At 46.3% G+C, this 22,672-nt stretch overlaps 1 protein-coding gene across 1 annotated transcript; it reads left to right on the forward strand.

Moving 5' to 3' along the window:
• Positions 1–3,650: 3,650 nt before the first annotated feature.
• On the forward strand, positions 3,651–14,023 carry CCK (cholecystokinin). Its single transcript, XM_075921855.2, has 4 exons — positions 3,651–4,268; positions 5,877–6,076; positions 7,736–7,993; positions 13,251–14,023. The coding sequence occupies exons 3-4, from the start codon at positions 7,738–7,740 to the stop codon at positions 13,385–13,387; spliced, it is 393 nt and encodes a 130-aa protein (XP_075777970.1). The 5' UTR covers positions 3,651–4,268; positions 5,877–6,076; positions 7,736–7,737; the 3' UTR covers positions 13,388–14,023.
• Positions 14,024–22,672: the final 8,649 nt, after the last annotated feature.

Genomic DNA, 22,672 nt, shown 5'->3' on the forward strand with positions numbered 1-22,672 from the left:
TGTGCCAGTTGCAAGCCTGCCAGCACCCAGCCAGCAGACCCTGAACCTGGCACGGGATGAGCCAGCCACCCGCTGCCACCTAGCCCTCCGTCTCTTCTCAGGACCAGGCTGGCAGCTCACAGGAGCCTGCCCGGAGCCGCAAGAGGCGGGCACCCACCTAGTCTAGTGCGGAGATCGTGGACCTCATCAAGGTTTGGGGGAAGTCGTCCAACGTCCACGATCTCTGCACTAGCCACAGGAACGTGGCCGTCTACAGCCACATGGCCACCAGAAGCCACATGAGGACCCGGGAGCAGGTCCGCTGCAAATTTAAGGACCTGCGGCAGGCCTACTCCAGGGCCTCCCAGCCAGGGGCCGACCCGGAGGCATACCCCCATTATGAGGCCCTGGACTACATCCTGGGGGCTCACGCAGTGCATGCCCCCCAGGTGGCGATCGACCCCGGGGCAGAGGGACCCATTCTGGACACTGAGGAGGAGGATGCCGTGAGCCAGGAGCCTGCAGGGAGCCTGCCCATGACCCAGGACCCCCGAGGCACCCCACAGAGCACATCGCTCTGTGTGTCGTCTGAGGCCAGGGAGGGATCCACATGTGAGTGCCATCATGCTCCCCTTATGTGTATGGGGGATGTGGGGGGAGAGGGAGCCCAGGGACCATGAGCCTGGGCCTTGCCCCCCATGAAGCAGCAGCTGGGTGTCATGCAAGGGCCCTGGACCATTCCCCACACACCGACCTCACCTTGAAGAGGGGGGCTGGGTTTCACCCACCGTGTTCCCAGGGAGAACTGACCACTGCTCTTGTTTCACCACAGCCGCAGCACCTGGGACTGCAGGGCGCACCACTCCGCCTGCAGCAGCCACCCGCATCCGGGCCAGCAGGCGCACCAGGAACCTGGAGGACTACCAGCGGCAGCACCTGCAGCTACTAGAGTACCAGATCCACATCCAGGAGCACTGGGTCTGGGAGGACCTGTGGTTGCAGCAGCGGAGCATGGAGGTGCTGGAGGAGCAGAACCATGCCCTCAGAGGTCACCTCCAGACCCTGGTGGATAGGTTCCCGCCTCCTCCTGCTCCAGCCCCTGTGGCCGCCCCAGCTCTCGCTCCTCCTCCCACCCCTGCTCCCCCTCCTGCTTCCTCTGCACCCCCCATACCTCCTGCCCCACCCTCCACACCCACTCCACCCCGACGCCCCTGCACCCGCAGTGCTGCGAGATGGGAGAGCCAGCAGGACCCCTAACCCTGAGCTTTCCCCTCCCTTCTACCCCTTCCAGCTCCCTCTTCCCAGGTTTCCCCCTCCCCTCCCCCACCCCGGTGATGTACAATAAAGAGAGATTTTTGCTGGCAAAACAGGTGTGTTTATTTTACATTAGGAAGGGGGGTTAGGGAGGGGAAAAGAGAGGGTGGAAGAAGGCTCCAGTGGGGCATGCAGGGAGAGTTCAGTCCTCCTTCTCCACCTAGAAGCTCTCCCGCAGGGCTTCCCGGATCCGGACGGCCCCCCGCTGGGCCTCCCGGACGGCGGCGGTGTGGGGCTGCAAGTACTGGCCAACCATGCGCTCAGCCTCAGCCATCCAGGCTGGCAGGAAAGCCTCCCCCTTCCATTCACATAAATTGTGCAGCACACAACATGCTGCCACCACGGGAGGGATGTTGTGCTCAGCGAGGTTGAGGCGGGTGAGGAGGCACCTAAACCATGCTTTCAGTCAGCCAAAGGCCCCCTCGACCACAATGTGGGCCCGGGTGAGCCTGGCATTGAAGGCCTGGCAGGAGGGGTTGAGGTGCCCCATGTATGGCTTCATGAGCCAGGGCTGTAGGGGGTAGGCTGCATTCCCCACCAGGCAGACCGGTATGTCCATGTCCCTGACCCTGATGTGGCGGTCAGGGAAGAAGGTCCCAGCCTGCAGCCTCTGGCACACACAGGAGTTTCGGAACACCTTGGCATCGTGTGCCTTGCCGGACCAGCCCACATTAATGTCCGTGAATTGGCCCCGGTGGTCACACACGGCCTGCAGGAGCACGGAGAAGTACCCGTTCCTGTTGATGTACTGAGAGGCCTGATGTTCCAGGGCACGGATGGGGATGTGCGTCCCGTCAATGGCCCCCCTGCAGTTGGGGAAGCCGAGGGCGCCGAACCCCCAGATGACTGCGTCCGGGTTGGCGAGGTGGACCACCCTGCAAAGCAGCACCCAGTTGATGGCCTTGACCACCTGCAGAGAGACACAGCAAACTGCGAATCACTGGGGCGCCCAGGTGGCTGGGAGTGTCCATTCCCTGGCACTGCCCCGCACCCCACTCCCGGAAGCATCCCCCTCAGGTGGCGTGTAGTACAGCCGGGACAGACCGAACTCTCCCATGCGGGGGCACTTTCGCCTCCTCCTCTTCCCCCCCCCCCCATTTTCCCTGGGGCGGCCCATCCCTTCCTTGCAGTCCCCCTTTCTCCCAGCCCAGTGGCCGGTGGGTGCCATACCTGCATGAGCACTGCTCTGACGGTGGATCCCTCCCCACGCTGAACTGGTTCCCGATGGATAGGTAGCTGTCTGGCGTGGAGAGCTTCCACAGGGCAATGGCCACACACTTCTGGAGAGGGATGGCGGGCCTCATGCGAGTGTCCCGTCGCCGCAGAGCAGGGGTGAGCCACTCTCAGAGCTCCAGGAAGGTGTCCTTCTTCATCCTGAAGTTCTGGGTCCACTGTTGGTCTCGTAGCGCTCCAGGACAAGGAGGTCCCACCAGTCGCTGCTGGTGTCCAGACGCCAGATGCGGCGGGGCACACTGATGTCCGGGCATTGCTGCCGCTCCTCCATGACCCCCAGGGAGGCCAGAGAGAGAGGCAGGGGGCTGACGTGCACCAGATGGTGCAAAGCAGCCTCCACCCATTGCTGGCAGGCTTGCAGCAGCAAGTCCAAGAACTGGAGCAGCATACCCAGGGTGAGCTCTGGCTCCATGGTGCCAACTGCGGCGGTGTCCCCAATGGGAACCACTGACACAGGCAGGTGGAGAGGAAAACACTTTGCTGTCCCTCGGTGAGGTAGGCAAGCAAGCGGAAAAGCTGAGAACCGGCTGTCCAGGGGGGTCCATTTAAGCACAAGCCTCAGATAGCCTCAGACAGCAGCCACACAAAGCAACTACTGACCTGATCAGTGTGGACGCGCTAGTTTGAATTAGCAAAACGCTAATTCAAATTAGTTTTTGGGTCTAGATGCGCTAATTCGAATTAGCCTAGTTTGAATTAAGTTAGTTCGAATTAGCGCTGTAGTGTAGACATACCCTTATAGTCCTAGCCTCCTCTGGCAAGGAGTTCCACAGGTTGACTACACGCTGTGTGAAGAAGAACTTTCTTTTATTCGTTTTAAACCTGCTCCCCATTAATTTCATTTGGTGTCCTCTAATTCTTCTATTATGGGAACTAATAAATAACTTTTCTTTATCCGCCCTCTCCACACCACTCTTTGCACTGCTTCCCCCAGGCGATTCAGGATCAAGGCGAGTTAAAAAGGCAGGTCCCGCAGGCCCCAGGCACATGCAGGCCAGGGGGACAGAGGGCGGGGAGGTAGGAAGCGAGCTCCTGGCGCCCTCTGTGGTGGGCTGGCCGCCTAGCCGCCCTTCTCCCGGGGCAGGCTGTGCCAGCTCGCAAAGCCAGTTGCGGGGAGGGAGGCAGAACAAAGGACAAAGCACTAAATGCCAGGAGGGCGATCTCGGCCTGAGGGGGGCTGCAAAATCAAGCAGCCGTAGCGCATGCCACAGGCACACCCCGAGAGGTACAAGCGCCGGAGAGCGGCGCGAGGCGGGGAAATCACCCTGTGCATGGGGACCGTGTGAAGTTGTGGCAGCGGATGAAATGGGAGAGACTGTGATCGGCCCCTGTCATTGCCATAAGCCCCTTCTCCTCGTTTCTGTTGAAATGGCCCCCTGCGGTTTTCGTTGGGGGGGGGGGGCTGCTCGCTTTCCCCGGCTCGACTACCATTGCCTGGGGGTCTGCCCCCTACGCCCCATGCCTCAGTCGCTACCGCGGCTGCTGCTTGTGACCACACCACGCACGTGGGGCTCGGGAGAGAGTCGGGCTCTGAAAAAGCAGGCGGCTTGCGCGGGCTCCTTGCCTGACTGGAAGTGGGGGGCGGGGGGATCCGCACCCGGGTATGGCTTGTGGCGCTGAGGGGTCGGTTAAGACGAGCCCAGGCGAAGTCACTTCGCAGCAAAGCAGCCGGGGCGCACCTAGTGCGGTGTCGGCGGCACTGAAGGCGGAGGGGCTTGCACGGCAGAGGAGGGGGGAGCCAGGTAAGAGGAGACTCGCTTCCCGAGCTGGGTTGGCCGGGAGCTCAGCGGCGCGGGAAGCGAGTGGGGGAAAAGCCGCTCCGGTACTTCGGAGCCGCCGCCTCCTCCCCACGCCAGTGCACACGCCGCGGTCCGGGCCAGGGGGCGGAGACCACAAGAAGCTGGTGCCTCGGTCACTGTTGCGGGGCAAAGTGCCCCAGCGCCTCCAGGCTTCTCCGGCCGGGCCAGGGCTGCTGCTCGCACCTTGCGCCCACCCCCAAGGGCAATCACCTGTCTTAGCGTTCCCGAAGGCTGATGCTAAATCCCGGGGCGCGGGCGGCTTGTGCAGGGCGCGGGCGGGTGAGGAGGGAAGGAAGCAGGCGACTCACTAGTGGCCACTTGGGTACCGCGCAGGGGCAGGAAAGGGGCTGCCCGGGGAGGAGGACGCGGGGCAGAGGGGTGCGGCGGGCAGGGCTTCCCAGAGCTCCAGCCGCGCGGGGCCCGGGGGCGCAGACAGCCCTCTGGTCATTTGGCACAGGGAGCCGCACGGGACATCCGGCTGGAATGGAAACCGCGCCCAGGCAGGGGGCGCTGCACCTCTCGGCTCAGCAGTGCCCCCTGGGCTCCAGTTAGCGACCCCGCATGCCACCAGGGCAGCAACCCTCGGGGCACATCGGACTTTGGGCCTGTGTCAACATGAGTTACAGGGGGCCGGTCCTACTGTTCTGTTCCTTCCCTCTCGGGGGACTGTGCCCTTTGGGGAAGCAGAGCCTGGCCTGCAGTGCACTTGTCCTAGGAACCCGCTTCCCTTTAGTGTCCCCCTCTCCCCCAAGTGTTTATTGCATTGGAAAAGTAACCCTCGAGGAGTATGGATGAGAGCGTCGCACACAATCTGCTGTTTCAGGGATCGAGCATAGGGAGACATTATCCAACGCGCTCTCAACGTTCAGTATGTGTGTGTGGGGGGGGGGGGGTGCTATTCTGTGCGGTTCTCAGACAGCCTCGGCTGCTTAGACTACATCATAGAAATGCAGGACTTAGAGAATCCATAAATAAACACAAAATCAGCCATCGCTAATAAGTGCTGAGAGCTCAGCTCGCCAGCAATTTGCCTTTAACTGCTCTTTAAGCGAAGGGTTACAGAAACCAGAAACAATTACTTGCAAGTTTTTAAACATAAATGGAGTGAAAATTATATTTAAAGGAACCTTATGAGCCACAAAGCCTCTGTACCCGTCTTAACTGTGTGAGAAAGAAAGAAAGAAAGAAAGAAAGAAAGAAAGAAAGAAAGAAAGAAAGAAAGAAAGAAAGAAAGAAAGAGTCTCTCTAGGTTTGTCTCTCTCCTTGGAGAAGGAAAGAGAGTACATGTTTAGCTAAAGCACGTTATCTCATTGAAAGCTGAAATACAGACACTGAAACCCAGTTAAGGTGCATTCTTTCTGGACTTTGGAAGTGTAATGTGAAAAGACATTAGTGTCCTCACCAAAGCAGAGCCACTTGCGTAATTCAACTATAATACCAGTGAACAAAAAAGACACTGGCATCTGTCACACTCAAAGAAACTCTGGGGAGGAAAAGGTTAAGGACGCAGAGCTTCTGTTAACAGATTTTTGAACCCTTTCCCCATCATAGATAAATTAATTTGTTACGAAGCGATAGCATCCAATTGAGCATGTGGTGATACCTCATCTGCGTCAGACCTGTGCAAACAGATGACACTACAACAAGTACTGGACTAGACTACTTAAGGAGCAGCATTTCAAACGGTTAACTCATCGAACCTGAACAGTACTCATTCTGATTTGAAGGAGGAAAAACTATCTTCATTAAAGGTAGGAGATGATGGCTCAGTAACTCTTTAGACATAGTTTGATTGAATTTTTGCTGATAGAAAAATGTAAAAATGATGTGACTGTGCACTTACTTTTAACGTGACTTTTCAATATAGTGGTCTGGTATATTCTCACAGACACCTTCACTAGAGGAAATTAGGTATTTAATATTAAAGATTTAATGTTCAGAACTTTACTATATTTAGGGGGCAGGGAATAATGCATGGTGCTATTGTTCTTTTTGCAACATCTTTATGCCATTAAACAAATCATTTTACATACTTGAAAAAGCAAAAATGTGTTTCAATTTTGTAACTGAACATCTAGCTGCCTAGGGTTGCACAGCATTTGTCATTGGAATTGAAAAGTAATCATTTACATGATACAGATACAAAATCATGAAAATGAACTAATATGTGTATTTAAATACTGAACTTTAGTTCTGAGTCACTCTCATTATATGAAGTAGTTTAGAACACCCATCTCTATATGAAAAGAATAAAGAATACGGAGTCTATGCATTTGCTACTTGCATTTAAGCAAGTAGCAAAGATGTACTTGATACCTTAGTGACAAGGTATTAATTATGCTTGGGCTGTAGAATCCTGAATTGTTACCACTTTGAAACTTTTCTTTTCTCTCATAACAATTCCGATGAACACCTGTTTGCCTCACATTCAAGCATAATTAAATGTAATGTATGTGATGGGCAAATTTGGTTTAACAGTTCATATCTGAGACACAAGCTACTCTTTTTATTGTACATTGTCAAATAACTTGTAAGTTTTAGGGGGGTTAGCCATGAAATATTTAATATGCACACAGAAAACAGCACTAGTATTAAGAAGGATCCAGTTCAATATTTCCTCTTGAACAATGGACTGTTTGCAAATTAAAGACTTATTTTACATTTCTAAAAGAGCTCTTTCCGTTTCTATAATGATTTAATGCAAATCCATGTCCTGTATTATAGTTGGAATATGTAAAGTAAGTCTGTTTGGATTTTATAGAATCAAGAAAATATGCATAACACTTAAATTCTCTATTTTATCTGAAAAAAATACTGCTCCAAATCATTCTATTTCTAATTCCTGTATAGCTTTGATAAATCACCTGAGCGCCACGTTTATTCCACAGTTGTTCAATTGTTGGAGTAAGATTTTGTTATCCTTTCTCTTGGTAATCCTCCCTTTCCCCACGATATGGTAAAAGAGCTGAAACAATTAAGCACAAACAAAACACACATTGCTAAAATAAACATCTTTCCCAGCTTTTCAAAGCTGAATATTTGTATCACTTGTGTATTTTAAAAAGATAGTGACATTGTGAGATGTTCCGCCCTGAGAGACAGGAGCATAGCAAAGGGAATTCTTCAGCAAAGAGCTTTGCAACAGATTGCTTATATCTCTACTTGTTCCAACATACAGCCCTATCTCTCTACTGCCTCTTAAATCTAGAAACATTTTACCTACTTGTCAAGTATGCTGTTGCCAATCTTATTTTCTCCCATTTAACACTAATCCTTGGTTTACAGTACACACTAAAATCTAGTTTATTCAGAGGCCAGCACTTTTTTTTTTTCAAAAAGGAGGGAAGGGAATAGTATTAAATATAGTGAAGTTCACCATTCCAACAACTTCTAATTTCTTTTCCCTCCAGCTATGTACAGCGGTATCTGCATCTACGTGTTCCTTGCTGTGCTCTCCATGAGCGCTTTCGGACAGCAGGCTACAGGCTCGCACAATGACAATCCGGTGGCCACTGAGCTTGAGCAGAGCTTGACAGAACATCACCGACATGTTCGTGTCCCTTCATCTGCTGGCCAGCTGAAACCTATCCAGCGGCTGGATGGAAATGTTGACCAAAAAGCCAACTTTGGAGCTTTGTTGGCCAAATATCTCCAACAAGCCAGAAAAGGTAATAGACTGCTTATTATGCCATGTGTCTATGTCAAAAGAATTCCCCTTGAGATTCAGCACTGTTCCACATTTACAGATTTTAAGGACAGAAGAGACTGCTATGATTGTCTACATTTGTAAAGGAACTATTGAAAAATATTAATAAGGAACTGAACATTTGCTTTTATACACGTATCATAAAAATTTCTTACATTTCTAGTTTAATGATTGTATGCAATACAATAGAATTGTACAACTGCAAACTTTTGTGGTGTTGCAGTTAGGATTGCTTGTATTCAGTATCAACAGAGTAATGCAATGTAAGGCCTTGATTCTTCAAATGCTTTCATTAGTTGTACTTACCTACCTGAGAAGGTAATGAGTCTACCAACATGATTAAGGATAAAGGCCCATAAAACATGTATTTGCACAAAACAACACTATTTACACTACACTGCATGTATACATATTAGTATAGATTATAGGTATATTAGTATATACCTATACATGCAAATACACACACGGAGTCATGTTTTCCTCCTGTAAAGCTAGATACTTGTTCTTCCAAAAGAAATACTAGATTTTAAACATTTGCAAATAGTTGTCCATTCACACTTCCCTGTAAGAGGCTAATTTGCTTTTTAAGAACTTTGCTCTGTAAAAGAGCTCAGTGTTGTATCTGAGTAATAGATAGATAGATTCTGGGAGGCAAGCTACTTGCAGAGCATTTCTGGTGAGCAAGATGGCTGCCAAGTACTGACGAAACTTCTTCACGTGGTTTCAGAGGTCTTTTCAGCTGCTTTAGTATTCCTATATTCTATACCCTGCACTGTAGGAAAGGACATCTTGGAAGTGAAAAGGGTGGGTATGAGGGCCAAGGATAGAGTCTTTGCCTGTTATTACACAGCTGTTTTGATGCTGGGCAATTAATTCTTCTCTGGGAGTGAAGTATCTCCCCTCATGTACTTAGGATGGAATTTGTGTTACCCAAGCAGTGGTCTTTCCCTCCCATTTCCATCCACATTGGCCTATGCAAGGTTAACAAAGAGCTCTTCTCTGTCACACATTTGGAGGCCAGTTCACTTGTGAGTTCTCCCTCCACGAAGCCTCACTGTAGGGCTTAATGTGCTGGACTCCACACATATTCTTTTTTAGTGTGGCTTCATAGTTTGTGCATTCTCCATAATTCCTGGTTGAAACGCCAACTATCTCAAACTGCTATAGTAAAGGAACACTTTGGCTATGTTAAGGAATATAAGTTATCCTGATCATTAGCACACACACACAAAATAATCCCACCTATTTTTAGAATTGTTTGTAGTCCTGGACTCGGACATGATCACCAGAGAAGGAATACAATTCAAAGTGACAGGACAAAAATATTTAACCTTTATATGACTGGATCTGATTAAAAGCCCATGGTGGCCTCTCATTTGCTTCCTTTTCAGGACTATTATCTACAACTTATATTAGCCTCCTTTAATAGAAGACCCTTATGGCTTGTGTGTTCTATAAGGGGTTGCTCAGTGTTGTAATTTTGTCATCAAAATAATATTGCTTTTAAATTTTGAAAATGGCTGATATGTAAGTTCCAAATGATATATGACAAGTAATCTCAAGACAGCCCTCTAGTCCAGTTTTAGTCACTTTTAGGATGTTCAATCCATTCTTACTAGCTAGAAGACACTATACATATAGGAATTTTTTCTGTGCCACGAATGGTTAGTGGTGATGTTTTTGGTTATGGTTTGTAGAGAGGCCCAATTTGGCTAATATTTCTAGTTATAACTGTGGAGAAAAATAAGTTATTATCCCATGAGGTTAAGGTTGGGTTCTAGAAGTTGAAATATTGGAAGGCCAATGGCTCTGGAGAGTGTATAGGCCACCTTCAGAGATTTGAAGGTAATTAAGATTACCTCTTATTTTATTCAGTTTACTTTGCATGACCTACCAGTTCTTTCAATTAAGTTATCCTAAAAGTATTCTACCATGTATCTGGCAGCTGGGTAGAGAAGGCACATTGTGCCTGTCAAGTCAGGGACACATGCATTAAAAAGTCATTGTCAGGGCAAATCACAATGGTTCCAAAAAAACATTAAGCCCCCATTGATAATTGATTTGCGAACTCAGAAGTCTTTTAGGTCAGATAAGGGACTATCTCAGTGGTATTAGACCAAGAAACCACTCTCATCACCTCATACTAACATATTCTGAATTATGAAGATTTAACTGAGAGCCTTAACTTGTTAATCAATCAGACTTTTTAATAGATACATTTAGTTAAGTAAGTATCTAATGAGTGGGGGGATCAATTCAGTTTATATGTACTCTCAGCTGCAATCATCAACAAAAGGAGTTAAATTCCTGAACATAGGTTCTTTATTTTGTGCTGAATCATTTCATCTGTGCAGAAAGCTACAACAAAAGTACTGTGACAGCAGGTGTTCTTTAAAATATAAATAGCAAGTATATGCTATAGAGCTGAGGGCTTTTAAATTTTGTACATTTAAAAACTCACAGATCTGGGTCAAAGCTAAATATTAACAATATATAGTGTTTGTTCCTTTTTCATTGAAGTTATTGGGAACTATGTCATTGACTTTAGTTGTAGAAAGTTTAAACTTATTTTTATAAAAGTATTACTGCAAATGAAGTTTAAAATGTATCCATGGAAGTACACATTTTCCCATTCTTTGACTAGAAGCAGAGTCATTTAACATTTTTAAATTCTTTCGGTTCTAATGATGTACAGGTAGTTCCCGAGTTATGCGGATCCGACTTACGTCAGATCCGCAGTTACGAACGGGGATTTTCTCGCCCCGGAGAACTCGAGCGGCGGGACGCCCGGTCCTGCCGCCCGCCTCCTCCGGGGCAAGAAAAGCTGCTCCCCGTCTCCCTGGTCTGCTGCGGGAGCCAGCAGACCAGGGAGACGGGGAGCAAAGCGGCACAGGACCCGGGGCCGGACCCGCGGCCGCTTTCCAGATCAGCTGATCTGGAAGCGGCCGCGGGTCCGGCACCGGGTCCTGCGCGGCTTTGCTCAGCGTCTCCCTGGTCTGCAGACCAGGGAGACGCTGAGCAAAGCGGCGCAGGACCCGGCCCGACCCGCGGCGCTTCCAGCTGATCTGGAAGCGGCCGCGGGTCCGGCCCCGGGTCCTGCGTGGCTTTGCTCAGCGTCTCCCTGGTCTGCAGACCAGCGAGACGCTGAGCAAAGCCGCGGAGGACCCGGGCCGGACCGCGGCGCTGATCTGGAAGCACCGTGGTCCGGCCCGGGTCTTCCGCCGCTTTGCTTCGCATCTCCCTGGTCTGCTGGGGGGGGACGCAGCTAGTGCCCCCCCCAGCAGACCAGGGAGATGTGGAGCAAAGCACGGGGACTGTGGTAGAGCAGGTGGGGCGCTGCCGGTTGGTCCCGCAGCACCGCTCCTTGGTGCTACTGGACCAACCTGGCAGCACCCCAGCTGCTCAGCCCCAGGAGTCCTGATTCAGCCGCTGCTGATCAGTTTCAGCAGTGGCTGAATCAGGACGCCTGGGGCAGAGCAGCTGGGGTGCTGCTGGGTTGGTCCAGTAGTGCCGAGGAGCGGCCGCGCTACAGGACCAACCCAGCAGCACCCGAGCTGCTCTACCCCAGGCATCCCCAAGTTAGCCGCTGCTGAAACTGACCAGCGGCTGACTACAGGAAGCCCGAGGCAGAGTTGCTCTGCCCCAGGCTTTCTGGAATCAGCTGCTGATCAGTTTCAGCAGCAGCTGACTTGGGGACGCCTGGAGTTCTTAAGTTGAATCTGTATGTAAGTCAGAACTGGTGTCCAGATTCAGCGGCTGAATCTGGATGCCAGTTCCGACTTACATACAGATTCAACTTAAGAACAAACCTACAGTCCCTATCTTGTACGTAACCCGGGGACTGCCTGTAATGTGTTAAGACAGATAAAGGCATCACCTTTTCCATATGTGGGGTTTGATTTACCACAGAAAATGTTTCTCTTATATCCTATCAATGCTTTAAACATAGTCGGACAAAAAAGGCATAGCAGAGATCAGCACTTTAATACTATGGCAGAAGAAAGTACAGAAAAACCTTAGTTACCCAAAGTAATAGTACTCAGAGTTCCAGCACAGCTGTAATTTCTAGCCACACCATTCTCTCAGATGGCTACGTCTAGACTGCATCCCTCTGTCAACAGAGGGATGCAAATCAAGCACATCGAAACTGCTAATGAAGCAGGGATTTAAATATCCCGTGCTTCATTAGCATAAACATGGCCACCGCTTTTTTCGAAACAGAGTTTTTTTTTAAAAAAAACCGGCAGTCTAGACGCAGATCTGTCGAAAATAAAGCCTTTTTCGTCAGATCCTGTATTCCTAAAAAAAATGAGGTTTACAGAACATGTCGAAAAAGGCTTTATTTTTGACAGATCCGCATTTAGACTGCCTTTTTTTTTTGAGAAAAAAACTCCATTTCGAAAAAAAATCAGTGGCCATGTTTATGCTAATGAGGCACCGGATATTTAAATCCCGGTTTCATTAGCAATTTCGATGTGCCTAATCTACATCTCTCTGTTGACAGAGAGGTGTAGTCTAGACACACCCATAGAAACCAGCCCACAGCTACTATAGAAAACCTGCATGTCTTATGTCTGTCCCACTCATAACAAAGGTGCTATGTTAGAGTAAGTATTCTCATCCTCTGCACAGTATACAACATAGAGGACTGTCATGGAGTCTTCATCTCAGGCATAATCCTGCTCTCAATTAAATTTAGCTCATCACAGAGCATTCCTCATGCTGCCTAACAAATCAGAGAGAGACACCAGAGAGAACACTGAGCAAATGGGGTGAAGCAACCAGGTCCCTCCTCATTCCTCTAAGTGGCCAGGCAGCAAGAAGAAGGACAAGAATCATGTCCACATTCAGGAATGGGGATGTGGGGAAGGAGGATATGATGTGCCAAATGGGGTCACAGAAGAGACCCTTAAAATAGTGCAAGACTCTCCTTAGGTGTTAAGAAACATGAAGATTATTAGTCAGGCTATCCACAAATTATAATGCATACAATTACAAATCTCCATAGCAAATCTCCAATGGGTATGCTTTTCATTTTCATAAAAGCAAGAAATTCTAAGGACATTCCTCCAATATTTACAGTATTTCCCAAGAAAATGGTATAAATCAAAGCACACTCGCTACTGTGCCCATTAATAAGTGACAGACACAAAAATGAGATTAGGTGAAGCTAAAGATTGAATTAATTTATTCTTTTCCTCTTGTGTCTCAACTGTTAGGTCCTACTGGAAGAATCTCAGTTATGGGAAACAGGGTACAGAACATTGACCCTACACACAGGATAAACGACAGAGATTACATGGGTTGGATGGATTTTGGACGCCGCAGTGCTGAAGAGTACGAGTACTCCTCTTAAAGAATATCAAACTATCTCAAAAAGAAGAATCACACTCTCATTTCTATACAGAAGGAAAAAATTATAATTTGTTATCCCCTAATCAGTGTTTAAAACATATATTATATCCTTGATATAAATGTCTGTAAAACTATACAATGCAATATATACATATGCAGAATTTTAAAAAATACTTTCTCCTATGGTTTCTTATTTTATTGTTCATTGTTGATACTATATTCAAGTTATTTCATGTATTCCCCTCGTCCTGTCACAGCAAGTTACTGGGTGTCTTAAAATAAACTCAAGCAGGAAAATGCCTTCTTAGAGTATATGTGTTAAGCAATCATACAGGTGAAGAACCACTTTTTAAATTAACCTTGCAGCATTCTCTTTGGTTGTAGTCTCTAGAGATAACTTGTGTTGGTGTCAGTTTAGTAGCACAGTTTTGGCCACAAAAGGTCAAATATCTTCATGGTTACCCCATTTGTAAAAGATTCAGTAATACAACAAAGTCACATGTTTTCAGTGAATGTCCAATAGATCTAAATCTTTAGAAAAACCTTTTATCTTCTTGGCTCAGTTATTTTCTGTTTTGACTTAAATGTGAAAATTCTGCTAACTGCTCTGAATCATGGAATAAATAGATCACTTCTTGCCTTGTGGTGAGTTATACATTTTTGGGGGGCTTGTGAAGGAATCCTGTAAGTACAGCTTGGGGATCTTTCAAGGGAGGTGGAAGGGAAGTGCCATATAATCTATATCATAATAATTGTAATTATTACACAATATATATGGCAATGTTTTAGTCTATGAGGGTATTTAAATGAAAGCAGATTGAGTCTTTAAATCATAATTCAGGCCAATACTTCTATTGACTTCAACCTGGAACAAAGTGCATCTCAAATTACTTCAGCCTGAGCCCAAAGCACTGCCCAGTCCTGATGGCTTTGTACCAAGTGAAAACTCCCACTCAAATATGCCAGAGTAAGGAATTTAGGACTGGGCACAATATCATTCTTGCTCGGAAAGCTCTCATGCACAATATGGAATTTTGACTAATGTACTTTCCATCTAAGGCAAAGCATCAGCAGAAAAGAACAAAGACAGATAACCAGTGATTCAGTTGTATAAACATTGGGATGTTTCTGGCCAATGACAATAGGACAGAAAAGTTACAGGTACCTGTGGGAACATAGCTACTCACCTTAGGGACTGATTACATGATTGTGGTTTAGGGGAAGTCCACGTGTTGCTGAGGGCCTCCATTTTTGGCAAAGACACTCAAGGGATCTCAAAAAACCAAGTCCTCTTTGATCTGCAGAAATAAGATAAAGGTAAATCTCAAACTATTTACAATAGTCTTATTATTTATTTAGATATTAATCAATAAATCCTTTTATCCAAGGCTCTAGGTGTCCAGCCAACACTCATGCAATAAATACAATTAAATTAAACGTCAGCAGCACCAAATCAATTGTACAGGACCGTGGCCAATCAGCTCACTTTCATCTTAGGAAGTATGCCCTTAGCCTTCTATGGAGACCCCATCACACTTTCAGTGGAATCAAAATCTAGTCACATGGTCCTATAAAGCTTATATTGCCAAGGAACAGGCACCAGCAGTGACCGTAATGAAAAAAATTCTGTACATTTTTATAGAGGAAATAGTCTGTTACTCTTAATAATGTTACCATTGCATCTTTATGCGGAATGAAAATAATAAGTGCCATGAGACATAGAAATTGAAGCTCAAATTATTTTCTGAGTCCCTGCACAAAAATTTAGCTGATGATTATGTAGCCCTTCTGCCAGGTGAACCCAGCAGCAGCCAGGCTGAGTTCAATATCTAGGGGTTCCTCTTCATCCATCCTTTTTTTTTTATTCCCACAGTAATTACAGACATTGCAATTAATATTAACACAATTTGTGACCCAGCATCAGCCAAGTTGATTACAGTGAGCAAACACCACAGAATATTTAACAATTCTAAGCAAAGCATGAGCAAACTGTATTTACATAAACATGCCCAGGGTCTCTCCCCACTTCCATCTAGCTGTAAAGGGACACATTCATAGAATACTAGGACTGGAAGGGACCTCGAGAGGTCATCGAGTCCAGTCCCCTGCCCTCATGGCAGGACCAAATACTGTCTAGACCATCCCTGATAGACATTTATCTAACCTACTCTTAAATATCTCCAGAGATGGAGATTTCACAACCTCCCTGGGCAATTTATTCCAGTGTTTAACTACCCTGACAGTTAGGAACTTTTTCCTAATGTCCAACCTAACCCTCTCTTGCTGCAGTTATGCCCATTGCTTCTTGTTCTATCCTCAGAGGCCAAGATGAACAAGTTTTCTCCCTCCTCCTTATGACACCCTTTTAGATACCTGAAAACTGCTATCATGTCCCCCCTCAATCTTCTCTTTTCTAAACTAAACAAACCCAATTCTTTCAGCCTTCCTTCATAGGTCATGTTCTCTAGACCTTTAATCATTCTTGTTGCTCTTCTCTGGACCCTCTCCAATTTCTCCACATCTTTCTTGAAACGCGGTGCCCAGAATTGGACACAATACTCCAACTGAGGCCTAACCAGCGCAGAGTAGAGCGGAAGAATGACTTCTCGTGTCTTGCTCACAACACACCTGTTAATGCATCCCAGAATCATGTTTGCTTTTTTTCCCCAACAGCATCACACTGCTGACTCATATTCAGCTTGTGGTCCACTATAACCCCTAGATCCCTTTCTGCCGTACTCCTTCCTAGACAGTCGCTTCCCATTCTGTATGTGTGAAACTGATTGTTCCTTCCTAAGTAGAGCACTTTGCATTTGTCTTTATTAAACTTCATCCTGTTTACCTCAGACCATTTCTCCAATTTGTCCAGATCATTTTGAATTATGACCCTATCCTCCAGAGCAGGCACAACCCCTCCCAGCTTCGTATCATCTGCAAACTTAATAAGCATATTTTCTATGCCAATATCTAAATCGTTGATGAAGATATTGAACAGAGCCGGTCCCAAAACAAACCCCTATGGAACCTCTGAAGATCCTGCTTGCCATTTCACAATAAAGTTGTATTTTTCTTTTCTCACCCTTCATACTAGAGATCTTGAAATCAGAACTCAGCTGACATGGCATTCATGTTACATAAAGTAGGATAAAATCCAGTTTCCACCTCTGGGCATGCTCACTGTAGGCTCAGGGTGATGAACCAGCACCTAGATCAGGGATGGACAAAGGGTCCTCCACAGGCTGGGTACAGCCTGCCAAGCCCGTGGATCCAGCCTATGGCCGCCCTGCAGTTCCCTTGCCCCCAGGCTAATCCAGACCTGGGGGTGGGGGAATGCGCAAACTCTTTTCCTCCCGCCAATGTCGCACGGTGATTAAAGAGAAATGACGCTGTTTTAAAACAGCCAGCATTTCTCTCTAGCCCCTGATATGTCGGAAGCAGGGGACAAGAGACTTCACATGCTCCCCAGGCCCTGATTGGCCTGGGGACCATGCGAGGTCTCCTCCTGTTGCAACGCCTAGAGGGAACTTCCAGATGTTTTAAAACAGCTGGTGATTCTCGCTACGCATTGGGGTGAGAAGAGGGAGACTTCACATGCTTCCCCACTGCTAGGCCAATCAGGGTCTGTGGGGGGAGCATGAGAAGTCTCCTGGTCCCACCCCTTCCACCTGAGGCCCCGCCCTTTCCAGAAGTGCAGAGTTGGTCCCCTCCCCACCTTGCCCAGTACTTAGATGCCTAACTCCAAGAGGAGGTTCTTGGCTGTGTATCCCAAAGAGAAAGGCATTTCCCCCCAGTCTAGGCACCTAATTCCCTGAGAAGGGTGGGACCTATGACACATCCCTCTCTTCAGCATTGACTATTGTTAGATGAGACACTACCCATCAAGCATAAAATTACTCTTATGGATCCCGTTCTTAAGTTCCTATCTGTCCCCATGAATCACAGTGGCTGACAAAGTCTAACTCAGGCCTTGTAGATTACATGTTTGGGGAATGGGATGGTTGTTTCATTAATAAGGCTTTTAGGCCCAGGTGAAAATAATCTGTTTCAATTGGCTTGTTGCATGAATTTACAGAGAAGCACCTACAGCAAGGATGTTAATGGTTTAAGGCATGCACTCTCATCTGTAAAAAAATTAAGATAATGTGTCCTTTCTCCACGTATGAATAGAGACAACTGAAGTGATCAAGTGGACCTGATCACATAATTCATTTTTTTTCAGTAGCTGAACCAAAACACATAAAAAAAGTTTCAAACTAAAATGAAGTTTTGTCAGTTTCTCTCACCAAAATAATGTTGGTGAGAGAGATCGAATGAAATGTTGTTTTGACTTGATATTTCATTAGAAACTGTCATTTTGAAATAAAAGAGCTGATTTAAAAAATGTCAAAACAAATACTTTGACACTTCTGGGGAGGGGGAACTGGGTATTTTTCATCCAAAACCATTGGTTGAATTTGGTCTGGACTTGCAAATAGTTAAAATGTATTCTTTTTATGGGTCAAATTTACCATTTGCAAAAATCTTTTTTGCCCAGATGCAATCATAAGTTCTTTGGGACAGAGAATATTTTTTGCCCAGTAATTTGTATCTAGCATAATAGCATTCCAGTCTTGCTTTGTGTCTTCAGGCACTATTGTAATACAAGAAATAAAATATCCTAATTTTCATACCCACAAAAACAAAAACAAAAAACCCCACGATAAAATGATAAACAAGACACGTACTAAATCTACAAATTCTGAGTTACGTCTAATACAAATGTTCCCTCACCAAGCCTCGGACAACAAAGAAATAGATAGGAAAGTATATTTACATCCATTTCATGTTATATGCTTTTTCTGCCATTTCTTTTCTCCTTGGACCATAGAAAATACTCAAGTATAGAAATCAATAGCTCTATGAGGCAGTTTATGTGCAGAGGCCACAATCTATATTGTTGCCCATGATTTTGATTATGTGCTAACATACAGATAGGGTCTGATCCAGTGCATACTGAAGCCAATGGAAAAATGAGTGTTCAGCACAAGGTCACAGGTGATTTCTGCCATATTTACCCATTTCCCCCCAATTCAGTGATTTTTATGAACTATAAATGCATAGTATAGTTGACACACAAGCTAGAAGGTTATTAATTATTTGTAAGAGATTGTGGCATGAATGTGGAAGGGATTTGCTTTTATTGATCATGGAAACGATGATTCAAGGCTATTTTAATAATCACTGTGGCTACACAATCAGTAAACCAGTTCATTCTGTAAATGTGTTCTTATGACCACTTGGCCAAAATACCATGTGCCAATCACACAACCCAAGTAGCACACACTTGAAGCAACAGTTGCGGCAAATCAGATACAATTGAGAGGGTGAAATTAGTTTGTATCAAATATTAGTCAAATACGTCAAATAGCAAACGTATTTATAAACATGAAATTGTTTTTCCAGACAATCATAGGATCATAGAAGATTAGGGTTGGAAGAGACCTCAGGAGGTTATCCAGTCCAAGCCCCTGCCCACAGCAGGACCAACCCCAGCTAAATAAATCCTGATCTTAAAAACCTCTAGAGATGGAGATTCCACCACCTCCCTAGATAACACATTCCAGCACTTCACCACCCTTCTAGTAAAATAATTTTTCCTAATTTCCAACCTAGATCTCTCCCACTGAGACTTGAGACCACTGTGTCTTGTTCTGTCATTTGCCTTGCTTCATTCTTTTTGGAACTGCTATCAAATCCTGCCTCCCTCTTCCCTTCTGCAGACTAAATAAGCCCAGTTCCTCACTGCTCTCTGCTGGACTCTCTCCAGTCTGTCCATGTTGTTTCTGTAGTGGGGAGGGGGAACCTCCAAAGCTGGACACGGTATTCCAAATGTTGCTTTATCAGTGCTGGATAGAGGGGAATAGTCACTTCCCCTCCAGCTGCTGGCAATGCTCCTATTCATGCAGCCCAATAGCCTCCTTGGCAGCAAGGGCACACTTTTGACTCATATCCAGCTTCTCGTCCACTGTAATTCCCGAGTCCCTTTCTGCAGAACTTCTGCTTAGCACAGCTTGCAGCAGTGCATGGGATTTTTCTGTCCTAAGTACAGGACTCTGCACTCATCCTTTCTGAACCTCATCAGATTTCTTTTGGCCCAATCCTCCAATTTGTCTAGGTCCCTCTGGACCCTATCTCTGCCCTCCAGCACTTCTATCTCTACCCCAGCTAAGTGTCATCTGTGAACTTGCTGAGGGTACAATGCATCCCTTCATCCCGGTCATTAATGTCAATGTTGAACAAAACCAGGCCCCGGACTGACCCCAGGAGCATTCCGCTTGATACAGCTAAGTACACATCAGTCCATCGGTCACTACCCGTTGAGCCCAACGATCTAGCCAGCTTTCTAGCCACCTTATAGTCCATTCATCCAATCCGTATTCCTTTAACTTTCTGGCAAAAATACTCTGGAAAACCATATAAATAACTTTGTAAAGTCAAGGTACATCATGTTCACTACTTTCCACAGAGCCTGTTATTTTATCATAGAAGGCAATTTGGTTGGGCAGGCACCTTCCACAAAGTGTTTCAAAATTGATTCCTTGAGGGCCTGCTCCATGATTTTTCCAAGGACCGAGGTGAGGCTGACCAGTCTGTAGTTCCCCAGATTCTCCTCCTTCCCTTTTTAAAAGAGAGCACGATATTTGCCTTTTTCTGATTGTCCAGGATCCTCACCTCACCAATCACCATGAGTTTTTACAGCCAGTGGTTCTGCATTCACATCAGCCAACTCTCCCAATACTCTCAGAAGCAGTAGATTTGGCCCCATGCACTTGTGCATGTCCAGCTTTTCTAAACAATCCTCAGCCTATCCTTGTTGGGCGTGAGTGGGCCACTCATGGTCTACAGGTGGCAGCTACACTAAAGAGATCCAAAGAGGAGCCTTCTCCCTACACAAATCAGTGAGCATTGCAACAAGCTTTCCTTACACAGAATTCACTATTCTTCCATCCTTCTTCCAGATGTAGCCAAAAGATTAGTATCATCCACAGCAGGTACCTACCAAAGGGCCAACACTGATAGTGTGGCCAGGGAGCTTTGGAGAGTTCATTCCTGACTCTCCTCTGCACAAGCAGAGCACAATGAGCACAAATCAGCCCTAGAGCGGGCATAGCCAGCTGCTGGAGGAACATCCCTTAGTAGGATCCCCAGGTGGCATAGAGATACTATACAAGCTCTATAGAGATACTATAGCAGCTCACAGTGGGTGCAGAGATCATGGCTGGTGGAAAAGGAAGGGGCCAACATGTCATTGCATACCAGTCAGGGCTGGATTACCCAATAGGCAGACTAAGCACGTGCTTAGAGCACCAGCAAAAAAGGGGCACAAAAAAAAAAAAAAAGATTTTACGGTATAGTATTGTTTTTATTTTGAATTACATATGGGGATGGGGGGACACCATAATCTTTTCAGTGCCTAGGGCCTCTAACAGTCTTAATCCAGCCCTGATACCAGTCTCTGGTGCTATCACGGCCATTAGAGTCAGCTTCTGGCAAATGGCATAAACTGAAGCAGCTTTTAGGCTGCTCTAACTTAAAGCAGGCAAACTGGCTTGCAACCCAACTGGCTCAAGACAGGACTCCACAAAGGGGACTTAAAAGTCTCCTGTGCAGTTCCCCTCCCGGAATGCTCGTGTTTGCTTTTCTGCCACTTCATTGGATCTGGGCAGAAAAATATTGAAAGAATTTCACTACATGCTGTATGTTGACAGTACTGCAGCATCCTCTTGTTTGCATTGGAGATGAATTTACTAGTGCTGCTAACCTACTGATATTTAATTTAGCAACAGATAAATTAGGCCTTCTGGGAGATTTAAATTAACATTGGTGAAATGGCAGCTCAGTACATTTCACAGTTAAAGACACTATGATTTTCTTTGTAAACTGGTTCCAATTAATTTTATTCTCCCCTTTATCAATTTAATTTCAAAGCAAGTACTGTTTTAAAACAAGAGAGCGTGATATATTTGCAGTAATGGATCAAGCCTCTATTCAGCACTCCCACCAAGAACAAGGAATTATGGGTCATATTTTAGATTACAGCTTTCATTTCTATACTGTGCCTATAGCATGATAAAATTACTTTAAAATGCTTAATGATTTAATATAGTACAGGATAGTGTTGATAGATGTATGTATTTGTAGAAGCTAATTGCCATGCTTCAGAGCAACACTCCATTAATTCACAGTGTGGGGAATCCTGAAATATGATCTTTACATCAAGGAAAACTTTTCACTCACCTCTTAAAACACAGCTCTGCTCTGCAAGATGCCTCATAAAGAAGTGACTAACTTGGGCCCTCTGTCCTCTCTTAGGGATGCCCTCTCTGGAGGTGCTTAGTTTTTGCTATATTATCACTTGGCAATCTTCCCCGAGTAAGGATCAGCACAGAGCTGTACTAGCCCAAGAGTGACCACGGAGGCATCATCTTGTATTTCTAGATTTCAAGAAAAGTAGTGATACAAATACAAAACCAGAAAGTAGGATTTCGTAAGTGGTGAAGTTTTGGGAATGCAGGATTTTTTTCCAATAAGCATTTCCTCCGTATCCCCCCCCCCCCCTTAACCCATCTTTTAAGCTGGATCCCCCCAAGCACTGGCTCCCACCTGCTCCCCCTGCACTGCTGCCTGTGATGGGAGGGACTTGCATATAGTAAACAATAAGACCAGGCTAACATCCCTATCCTGCACCCTTTCCCCACCAAAACTCCCTCTCAGAGCCTTAGACAGGTGGGAGAGGAAAAGTTTGAGTGAGGGAAGGGTGTGGGCTCTAAGCATTCTGGTCACCACCATTTCTGCAAACTTACCACCCTGGCCATGTCACCTTTTTCCCATTCACACTCACTACATCTGCAGGGAAGGTGGTGGTGCAAGAGCTGCAATACTGTCTATGCCACCGACGACGACTCCTACACCGTGGTTAGAGCCACTTTATCACCAGCAGAACAATGCCAAGCAGCCCTAACAGCCCAAGATTAGGACCAGTGTCTGCATAAACAGACCACGAAATATGTGGGTTTTGCTATTCACTTGACCTGCCTTGCAATGGAGTGACCAGAATGGCTGAAGAATCAAGCCTTGTGCTGCATTTGAAACAGGGTTGCCAGGTGTCCGGTTTTGAAGTGGACATTCCGGTATTTGAGCTTTCTGTCCAGGAAACAAATTGAGAAAATACCAGACATTCATATCCGGCATTTTCTAATTAAGTAAACCAGGGCAGAGTGAGTATCATTCTCCCACCATCCAGGAC

This window comes from Pelodiscus sinensis, chromosome 2 (genome assembly GCF_052426305.1).
Source record: "Pelodiscus sinensis isolate ZL-2025 chromosome 2, ASM5242630v1, whole genome shotgun sequence".
Classification (NCBI taxonomy): Eukaryota; Metazoa; Chordata; order Testudines; family Trionychidae; genus Pelodiscus; species Pelodiscus sinensis.

What these genes read in the sequence shown, in the direction of transcription:
- CCK (XM_075921855.2), top strand. Translation starts at nt 7,738, where the DNA reads ATGTACAGCGGTATCTGCATCTACGTGTTCCTTGCTGTGCTCTCCATG. An exon ending in TCTCCAACAAGCCAGAAAAG is followed by an intron (nt 7,994 to 13,250) that starts GTAATAGACTGC and finishes CTCAACTGTTAG; the next exon opens with GTCCTACTGGAAGAATCTCA.